This window comes from Oncorhynchus masou, chromosome 29 (genome assembly GCF_036934945.1).
Source record: "Oncorhynchus masou masou isolate Uvic2021 chromosome 29, UVic_Omas_1.1, whole genome shotgun sequence".
Lineage (NCBI taxonomy): Eukaryota > Metazoa > Chordata > Actinopteri > Salmoniformes > Salmonidae > Oncorhynchus > Oncorhynchus masou.
Window position 1 is genome coordinate 61436583 of NC_088240.1, and position 11255 is coordinate 61447837.

Here is an 11255-nt window from a genome sequence, read left to right on the forward strand (position 1 = left end):
CGCTGTGCTTTCATTTCTGTAACAAAGTACCGCTCAAAGGAATCTGTTTGTTTGATCCCATGCTGGGCGCCTGGGCGGAGCAGCTTCTTATGGACCGGCAGAGAGTCAAGTCCCTTTCACAGAGACAGAGGAATGAAACTTTTATCGAGTCGTCTTGATGTGCTCTGATTCAATGGGACGTTCTTTGGTTATAAGGAACACGTGAAATAGAATGGAGTTATTGTATTTCTACGGTTCAGATGTGACAATTAGGGTGTAAGAAAGCCCAATATGTGCGTGTACATCAATTCAAGACATACAAACGCTTCTGTGTAAAGGCGTTAGAAAAGGTCTACGGTATTGGAAGTGGGGAGAGGTAAACACAGGAAAGAGAGACTGTGACTGTAGCAGTAGCAGGAAACAGATTGAACCGGAACCACCTGGTACAGTAGAAAGTCATAAAGGTTTCCCCACAGAAAGGAACAGGAACAACGGCCAGGTTGGCAGAGCAGCAACTGTTGGATTCATGGCCATTTTAGCATGCCAAGTCTAATTGCTTTAGGCAAGATAATCACCATCCACTCAGTCCTCTGACTGTACGTAGTTGCACTTGTAGATCTACCCATTCTTACAGTTCATGCTTGGGTTAGCATGTTCATTGCAATCAAGGACAAACCAAGGTGTGTTCACGGTCTTGGGTCTAATTCGTAGAACAACACCTAACAGCGTAAGGACATACTGAACCTGTCGAATTCACATGAAAGTGTCGGTCAGTGGTGTCAGAGAGCTGCATTTGGGTCACGTGTCCACACTAAGGCTGTAGCAAATCACCAGTAACACTGAGAGTATTACCCTTTTTAAAAACGGATTATCAGCCATATCTAGGGAGATTAAACCACAGCTTTAGTAGGGACTTCCCTACAGTTTATCAGCCCTTCACATCCCCCAATGCCATAGAGCAGCTTCTAGGCAAGCACGGAACATACCGGATGTCTTCACACTGGACAGGTCGCAAATTGTTCCGCTCAATTTAAATGGGCTCAATTAATTAGCAACTTGCTACTTGTCCATTACTCTTTGGAGACACCCTGATTGTGACTTATCAAATAGCAGTCATTGATAAACAGCATATGAACATATGTACTGTGGTGATTTCGCAAATAGCTCCAATGTGGCCGTCACTCAAAGCAGGGGAGAATGCTTGAAGAATTTGGAGGGTGAGTTGAGAGTGAAGGGTTCATGAAAACAGTGGGAGAAAGTGATAGGAGGCTTAACTGCAGATTGCTGCCATATGATCCATCAGAGTGAGAGAGAGACAAAGAGAGAGACAGACAGAGAGAGAGACAGAGAGTGAGAGAGACAGAGAGAGAGACCGAGAGTGAGAGAGACAGAGAGAGACAGAGAGAGAGACCGAGAGTGAGAGAGACAGAGAGTGAGAGAGAGAGACAGAGAGAGAGACAGAGAGAGAGACAGAGAGAGACAGAGAGTGAGACAGAGAGAGAGACAGAGAGAGACAGAGAGTGAGAGAGAGACAGAGAGAGACCGAGAGACAGAGAGAGAGACAGAGAGTGAGAGAGACAGAGAGAGAGAGAGACAGAGAGAGAGAGAGACAGAGAGAGTGAGTGAGAGACAGAGAGAGAGACCGAGAGAGAGAGACAGAGCAAGAGAGAGAGAGAGAGAGAGAGAGAGAGAGAGAGAGAGAGAAGGAGACAGAGAGAAAATCTGAAGAAACCTGGGTTGAAGAAAAGAAGAATCCTCTTGCTTCCTCCTGATAACAGGGGTTTCCTGCCTGGCAGCCTGTTGCGCCTTCCTAGACGGGAGTGTTCCAGTGTGTTGGACACAGATGAGTGAGCACACCAGGGAGAAGCAGTGATGAATGCAGAGGGAGAGCAGGGGCAACGGCAGGGCCAGGCTCTGTTACCAGGGGTGGGACACCAGACGCACTGGGGATCCTGACTTTAATTTAGTTTGATTTATGACTAAGGGGGTCAGAGGGCAATAACCGCCCCACGGGGTTTCACTTGTAGAGAGAGAGAGAGAGAGAGAGAGAGAGAGAGAGAGAGAGAGAGAGAGAGAGAGAGCGTATGTAAGGGGTCCCGTCCCGTGTCTACTTCATATGAAACCTACACTATCATTGTCGTTCATGTCTTTTGTAATATTGTATATTTGGGTTCACTACCTGACATATAACAGCTGTGTTTCAAAACTGATTAAGCTGATCAACCATGGAACCTTTTCTATGAACAGATCAATATACTTAATTTGAAGTACCCCACTGGGCACACACTGATTGAATTTCATTGAAATGACATGGAAACAATGTTGAATAGAGGTTGAATTGACATCTTTGCCCAGTGGGACCATTCTTGCAAGTTACTTTAGCACACACATTTTGGACAAACAACATTCTTCAAAGCTGAACACAACCCTAATGTTCAAATTGCTAGCTGTAGCCTACAAATCAAGCCCTGACCCTGTAAGATAAGGGTTTGAAAATAATTGAATTATTTCTCAGAGATTCTGTCACTCCATGCCGACAGCTGAGGACAGAGTGAGAGAGATTAACCAGACATTTCCTCTTACTGCCATTACAAAAGAGAGACACTGAGAAAGATAAAGGGTATGCTTGAGTGCAGACCCATGAAACACAGACTCCACTGAACCCAATCATTTGCTCTCTTATCTTGACTTTAATGTGGCTGTGGGGCAGATGGCGCATTCGTACACCAGAGTACCGAAGCAGAGAGCCTCGGCCTGAAAGCAAAGTGCTCCTACAGTGAGGGCCATCCCTGAGTGCCATGGAAATCGAAACAGATTGAGGACCCCTGGCCAGTCGGTGGTGGGCGTAAATGACTGGCTGGGCAACATCAATACGACCCCTCCTAGACTCTATTAAAAGCATCTGGTTCCATTATTCAATCCCAATGTTCTTTGTAGTTAATGAACTCCTCCTATAAAGTCTTTATGGCACGGCTGTTGAATTACCTTGCAGATATTAGGGTGCACCCACAGTGTCTCATAGAAAATGCTTGCCAAATGTCCACCTTGACAGTCAAGCCATTTCTGAGATGTCTACCCCTTACAACTGGAATGGAATTACATTTTAGTCACTTAGAAGAGGCTCTTATCCACGGTGACTTACATTAGCAATTAGTGTTAAGTTGTCCAAAACCTTCTTCTGCACGCTGATGTTTAACAGTTAGATTATGATCCAATGTGATTACAATCACATCTATTAGATATGGCATTAGTGACATACTGTATGGAACAGGAATGAAATTCAATGGGACAAAGACGAGAACAAAGTCAGGAGGGGCAACTGCATTAACTTCTGTATCGTATGGTACATTACACACACCTCTCAAAAGAACCCTCTCATGGATTGCAACTTCATTTTAGGCCCGACATCCTTATGACAGGCTGATTTGAAAATCAATGCAAAACAGAGAGGGACCTTCCGGACAAAACAACATTTTTCATAAACATAGTTCAAAGTAAACAAGTTGGTGAGACAACAAGTGGAACAAAATACTTCACAACTAGCCTATTTAGATCTGAGCTGCCTCCATCAAAATATATTTTCTCCAGCATCCCCCCTCACCAAAAGAATCAGTCCTTTGAGTTGACCCCTTGCTTTTGCAAGTCACAACTTTCCCTGACGTTTGCCACCAGACAATGGAGCCACTACAAAGCTATGGGGACTTCAGTTCTCCCCCTGTCCTAATCCTTCATGCACAAATGAAACGAAAGCCAGATTTCACAGGCTTGTGCTTCACAATGACTAGACTGGCGGGAGTTTTTTCATACATATATAGTGTGTGTATGGCCCGAATGGCAGAGAATGACAAAGTAATCTACACATTACCTCTCTCTCTCTCTGTGTCCCCCTCTCTCACATTGACAGTCTCCCATTCAGATCACAGCTGCCAACATTCAAGCCCTCTCAGTCACACACAAGAGTTGACAAAGCAATCATCACCTTGACAATGAGCCTTTCACAGAGCCTTCCACACAGGGTAAGGCAGGGGATGCCATCACAGAGCCTTCCATACAGGGTAAGGCAGGGGATGCCATCACAGAGCCTTCCACACAGGGTAAGGCAGGGGATGCCATCACATGAACACGCAGGCAGCACTGACTTCTATGCATAGCAAAACAGCCCAGACAGGAATAATAAAATCACATTCACATTCAGTGAGTAGCTAATGAACTAACTCATAGCGATGGCGTTGCCAGAACGATATCCAAACCAACTGAGCGATATTTTATCAAAAATAATCACCACAAACAACAACAGCAAGGATAACACAATGTTTATTGGTCTTACTTCCCATGACTTCCAAGACCCAGAATATTAAATGGATAATTTCTAGGAACATATTCACAATGATTCAGAAATTTAGAAACCCTAATGAATGGACATGGAATTAATCTATGGGACCAATGAAAGATTATATGCCAAAGATCATAAACTACATTAAACCGCAGGCTGATTTTTTTCTTGAGCGGATAGTCAGGAGGCCAGAACATAATGACAAATAATTTGAAGCCCAAATTATATATTTGACTAAAACATAATAATTTCAATCCTTGCTTACATTTGTATACAATCACATATATCTATTATGCGTGGGAATACTTTGGAACAGATTTCCAAATTAAAATCACTTGGAGCTGATTTGCTAGTGTTGTTTTTTGCTCAGAAAACATGGGGGGCCAAATAAAATCACCCCCGGGGATAAATTCGTTAAAACCCTGTTACACGCCCATCTGGTCCTGTTCATTTCTTCTCCGTCTCTCTTTTCATGCCTCTGAGGATTAATGGAAAGAGGGCTTCTTCACACCAATGACGAGCAAGAGCAAGCTTCTCTAGAGCTCTCTGTCATTCTTTCCCTCCCCTTTTCTTTCCCCCTGCAGGTGGCCCCGTTCACCCTACTTTCAGAGAGGCTGCTGGGACGATGGAAGAATTCACATGTAAATAGGCCACTCGCTCGCTGAGACAGGAAAAAGACAGATGGATCCTGATATGATGACCCTGCATAATGAGCAGCACAGGAGTATGCATTATTACTACTTCCCTTGAGTACAGTGTACACAGCTTGAAAATGTATACACAGTAAGAGAAAATATATTTTTACTACACAGGTCGAGGAAATATTTGATTCCGACTTGCTCCAGAAGACAGACGATGTACATTTTATTGCCCTTTGAGAAAGTGAGTTGACCCACGACATTCCTAATCTCAAGGTTAGCTAGTAGAGTAGTGGAATGAGGAGTGGTTTTCCCCTTTCCTACAATTGTCTTCCTAACGTGACACGCAGTTGCCAGAGCCGACGTGAGACAATGCCTTTTGCTACAGTGATCCTGTCACTGAGGAGAGGGACTTACTATCGTCACAGAGTTGACCTCAGCCAGGGCCAAGCGGTCAAATAAAACCCACCACCTAGTAGATGTCCAGGAAACTAGTTGAGCACAGGGATATCATGTGACGACGGGCCATTACAGGCCATGAATATTACTTTTCCATGTTAGTTTATAATTGAGTTAGCAAAAGCAAAGTGTGAGAAAGGAAACCAGCATTTAGGATTTCCAAAACTATGTCCAATCCTAATCCCTAGTTAATTACATCAGAGGATGAAAGGAAGAGACCCTGCCACCAGGCATGTATCAGGATCGGACGCTAAAACAGGGATAAGGGGCGACCAGTCCCATGACCAGACTCACTCACTCCCATTACCTCCCTTTGGAATGGAGGGCAGGAAATGGGAATAGCAGGAATATGTCGCTGCCATCCAACGGGGTTTCCTTCCTTGGAAAACCAACTGGGGAGTTGTTCAACACAGATGAGTGACACCTCAAAATGAATCTTGGACCTGAGGCCATACTGTCTTTCTTTAAAACCTGATGCATATCAATCAAAGAGAGACATTGTAAAATGTGGTGTAGGTTTAACATTACTAATATCATTTGAATTAGGGAAAAAAGGACAGTGAAATGGCATCTATAACATACAGGACCATTACAAAAACAGATCTAATAATTTTGTCAAATACATCACGTTAACAAAGCGAAGTGGAGCATTGGAAAGAACAGAGTGACAGCGGCAAATATAGGACTATATTTAGTAGGTCAACTGCTGCTCCCCCTGTTGCTCTACAGCACAAGGTTACAATTGTTCTGAAGGGATGGGTGAGCAACAGGCATCACTTCACTGAGCTATGTGACAACAGCCTCTCCCTATCACAAAAATGCTCTGCCTCCCCAGCCCCAGCCTGTTGTACAGGGTATGTCATCTGGCTTGGCATGCAGAGTAGACTGCCCTGACTGCATTGCTGATCCTCTTGGCTCCAGAAAACATAAAAGGACTCCAGGCCCTATAATCACACTGCAAGTAAACACTCACCATCACCTCAATCATATCCATCTTGTTTACTTTCAGAAAGAGAAATAAGGGAGATTCACAATCTATCGGTACAAAGAATGAGCATGAGCAACCAAAAATCATTGTTGATTTACTTCAGTTTCTTACGGAACTTTACATACACTTTAGCCAAATACATTTAAACGCAGTTTTTCACAATTCCTGACATTTGATTCAGGTAAAAATTCTCTGTCTTTGGTCAGTTAGGATCACCACTTTATTTTAAGAATGTGAAATGTCAGAATAATAGTAGAGAGAATTATTTATTTCAGCTTTTGTTTCTTTCATCACATTCCCAGTGGGTCAGAAGTTTACATACACTCAATTAGTATTTGGTAGCATTGCCTTTAAATTGTTTAACTTGGGTCAAACGCTTTGGGTAGCCTTCCACAAGCTTCCCACAATATATTGGATGAATTTTGGCCCATTCTTCCTGACATAGCTGGTGTAACTGAGTCAGGTTAGTAGGCCTCCTTGCTCGCACACTTTTTCAGTTCTGCCCACAAATGTTCTATAGGATTGAGGTCAGGGCTTTGTGATGGCCACTCCAATACCTTGACTTTGTTGTCCTTAAGCCATGTTGCCACAACTTTGGAAGTGTACTTGGGGTCATTGTCCATTTGGAAGACCCATTTGCGACCAAGCTTTAACTTCCTGACGTCTTGAGATGTTGCTTCAATATATCCACATAATTTCCTCCTCATGATGCCATCTATTTTGTGAAGTGCAACAGTCCCTCCTGCAGCAAAGCACCCCCACAACATGATACTACCACCCCCGTGCTTCGCAGTTGGGATATTCTTCGGCTTGCAAGCCTCCCCTTTCACCCAAACACAACGATGGTCATTATGGCCAAACAGTTCTATTAATGTTTAATTTTTATGGCGGTTTTTGGAGCAGTGGCTTCTTCCTTGCTGAGCGGCCTTTCAGGTTATGTTGATATAGGACTCGTTTTACTGTGGATATAGATACTTTTTTACCCGTTTCCTCCAGCATCTTTACAAGGTCTTTTGCTGTTGTTCTGGGATTTGCACTTTTCGCACCAAAGTACATTCATCTCCAGGAGACAGAACATGTCTCCTTCCTGAGCGGTATGACGGCTGCGCGGTCCAATGATGTTAATACTTGCATACTATTGTTTGTACAGATGAACATGGTACCTTCAGGCATTTGGAAATTGCTCCCAAGGATGAACCAGACTTGTGGAGGTCTACAATTGTTTTCTGAGGTCTTGGCTGATTTATTTTGACTTTCCCATGATCTCAAGCAAAGAGGCACTGAGTTTGAAGGTAGCCCATGAAATACATCCACATGTACACCTTCAACTGACTCAAATTATGTCAATTAGCCTATCAGAAGCATCTAAAGCCATGACATAATTTTCTGAAAATGTCCAAGCTGTTTAAAGTCAACTTGTAAACTTTTGACCCACTAGAATTATGATACAGTGAATTATAAGTGAAACAATCTGTATGTAAACACTTGTTAAAAAAAAAAACTTTTGTCATGCATAAATTAAATGTCCTAACGGACTTGCCAAAACTATAGTTTGTTAACAAAATATTTGTGGAGTGGTTGAAAAACGAGTTTTAGTGACTCCAACTTAAGTGTACGTAAACTTCCGACTTCAACTGTACGTTTTACACATCACATCAGGTTTCAGATCGGCAGAACTTCTCAAAAAACATTAGAATGACAAATAATCAAAATAGCAATATCCTTCAAACAAAACAAAAGCAGTGCTGTAAAGAGGCTTTATTAAAGATGAAAAGATGAAACACAAATCCCATCTATTGTCCATGTGGTCAATAGGGACCCAGTACAGTTGGCTTCTTTTGAAGCAACTAAACTCTTTGTGTAAAAAGCTCTATTGGGAAACCTCAAGGCTGTAAACCCCATCATCAAAAAAGTAATCGAAAGTGCATTAACAAACAGACAGAGGTACACTAGACAGACAAGAAGCGCAAGACCGTACCTTCCTTTTGAGAAAGAAAGAAAACTGTAAAAAAAAATAATACAAAATGGTACAACATTAAAAAGTAGCTTACAAGGTTCAAAAGTTCCCTTTGAGGAAGACCACGTTTGTTATCCTTCCACTAACCTTTGTAAAGAAAAGTGACTTCTTTTTTCTGTTCATCAAACTTGTCATTTTTGGTGTTCAATTCTGAAGTAGCCATTACTAATGGTCTACTACCAAGGATCAAAACCCTTCTTTGTAACGACAACTTAAAATTCCTATATAAAATCATAAACCACAAATCCTTTACCTTCATAGTGCTTTCTCAACCACTAAAAAGGAACAAATACTGAAGATGAAGCAAGAGAATTTGCTGTCTGAGACACGAGAACCTACAGTTTAACATTGACTGATAAAACTCAGTGTGCCGAGCCTATGGGAGAATTCCTATATCCACCCAGGTGCGAGAACATCTAATTTTGTCCTTCATTTAAAACAAGAGATTCAGTTCCCTCCTTGATCATCTCTTTCTCGTCTGTTGGCGGAGCATCTTTCTCCGTTTAAGGATCATGTCATGGAGTCTCTCCATGCCATCTTTCAGTCCGTCTCCTATGATGGCACAGGTGGGCTGCAAGTGCCAAGGCGTGCCAGGGCCCAGTTCCTTCAACGCTAGTGCCTTTTCAATCTCCGCCAGGCTTAGAGAGTGCCTCAGGTCTTGCTTGTTAGCCACCACCAGCAGTGGCACTCCCTGGTTGTCTCCGGTCTTAGCGATTTTATGGAGCTCTGTTTTAGCCTCCTCCATGCGTTCGGCATCTACAGAGTCCACCACGAATACAATTCCATCGGTACAGCGTGTGTAGGACTTCCACAATGGACGCAACTTCTCTTGACCACCCACGTCCCAGAAATGGAAGGTCACCGTCCTGTGGCCGCCCAAAGACACATTGACCTTTTCTGTGTTGAAGCCTTTGGTAGGCACGGTGTTGACAAACTCATTGAACTGCAACCTGTACAGGACAGTCGTTTTACCTGCAGAGTCCAGTCCCAAAATAGCGATATGGAACGACTGAAAGAAGGGGATTCTCGAGAGGAAGGTCTGTGGTTCAGATAATCTATTCCCCATCTTTTCTCATGTGGGGAACAACAGGTGGAATAAAAGGGATGGTCCACTTCTCCAACAACGATGATTGGCACTGATTATATTCAAATTGGATTGCAGCAGTGACCTAAAAACAAAACAAATATTAATTTAGCCAAGCAAAAATCAGACAAATATAAGTCTACCACAAACGTCGACACAGAAAACCTATAGATGACATAAAAGTGATCAAAACAGTTATCCAGGTGTTATTCACTTATTGAGGGCATATGACATTCACTAGACACCCCGAATTATATAGGCTCAAATGAAAAATACCATGCAGAAATACCGGACGTTTGTCAAGGTAAACTACACACTTGCATTTTAGGCGGCAGCAATGCACAAACCTATTTCCAAGGATAGGCGCGCAAATTAATCTAAAATCGATAGGCATACAGATGCAGACAGCCACTAACGTCACTTGACGTGAAACCAGGCTCTCAAATTGGGGCATGAATCTTTTTCATAGGCTACAACCGTTCCGTTCAGCCAGACATTTTCGTTCAGGGCATCACTTACATCTATCCACTTTGAATATGCGGATCTGTGTTCACGAGGTCCAGTAACATGTTTTCCAATGCTCACAATCCAGGGCTTCCGATGACTGTCGCTCGGTCAGCAGCGTTCTATTATTTTACTATACGGTTTCATTCCCATAGAAGAATACTGCAGTGCAATTTGTGGAAAACTCCACTCATGTTCTAGCAACCGATTGGTTTAAGGAGAAGTCCATCAATAATGTATCCATTCAAACCACGCCCATCACCTGTTGCTGTAACGTCATTATTCTAGCCAATAGATTTATTATACTATCGTTACACAATACAATGCAACATGAACAATGCCTAAAATAAAACGTATCTGAAAGTAGGCTAGGTCAAAGTCTAAACATAATCATTACAAATGGTTATTAACATAACATAGCAAGCCAAGCATTTTATGTAAGCCTATATTCGTAAAAAGTCGAAGTAAAAGAAACAAATAGTACAAGAAAAATCACAAAATAGTTAGTGATACGAATGTATTAAAATGAACAACTTATTGAACTAACTTACCGTTTTTTTTTTTGTTGCTGTGTTCGTGTCGCATGTGCTTTGGTTAGGATTTTACTGCACGCTAAACAGCGCCGCCCCATGATGCGTCCTTATCTGTTTACTTTCAAAATGATTGGTCAATAGTACAAAATGTATCCCACGCATACTGATTTTATAATGAGAATAATCACATAATTAATTGTATAAATTATAATCCTGCGCCTGTATCTATTGAAATAATGTTAATTATATATGATACATGTTATAGTTATTTTATTTCATAATAAATACGGTAGCCTAAGTTTATTATGAATAGCGACTCATTGGAAGTTTAACATTTAAAATTGTGAAGGTATGGGTTAGGGACGTCTCAGGGATCCCCGATAGCACTGACCGTCTTGTCAGGGGGCTACGAAGAAGGAGTCAGACGGAATCGGGCAAAATGCCGAAAATTGTGGAATGTATGTACAGGTGCAGAAGGTTAGCTTCATTTTAGGCAGGCAGAGTGCCGACAATTCCTCACACAGCTGAGTTTAACAGAGCTCCAACTGGGACAACATGCCACTCCAGCCTAAGTTTTCCGTAAAATGAGCCACCTGAGGCTAATAAAGTTAAAAGAATAGCACAACCCTTAACACTGGGATGAACCAAAATGCACATAAACAGGTATTTCCTCAATTTAAATAAACATCACACTCAATAGCCTAATCAATACTTCACTCG

At 42.2% G+C, this 11255-nt stretch overlaps 1 protein-coding gene across 2 annotated transcripts; it reads right to left on the reverse strand.

Moving 5' to 3' along the window:
* Window positions 1-8140: 8140 nt before the first annotated feature.
* LOC135520184 (ADP-ribosylation factor-like protein 4A) lies at window positions 8141-10634 on the reverse strand. Of its 2 annotated transcripts, none has more exons than XM_064945553.1 (2): window positions 10554-10634; window positions 8141-9583 (listed from the first exon to the last, which is right to left on the reverse strand). In XM_064945553.1, exon 2 carries the CDS (start codon window positions 9478-9480, stop codon window positions 8878-8880), a length of 603 nt encoding a protein of 200 aa, XP_064801625.1. In that variant the 5' UTR covers window positions 9481-9583; window positions 10554-10634; the 3' UTR covers window positions 8141-8877. The 2 variants fall into 2 exon arrangements, with proteins under 2 accessions (XP_064801625.1, XP_064801624.1); XM_064945552.1 differs by lacking the exon at window positions 10554-10634 and adding an exon at window positions 10018-10230.
* Between the last annotated feature and the right edge of the window lie 621 nt (window positions 10635-11255).

Coding starts and splice junctions, on each gene's coding strand:
- LOC135520184 (XM_064945553.1), bottom strand. CDS start 9,480: ATGGGGAATAGATTATCTGAACCACAGACCTTCCTCTCGAGAATCCCC.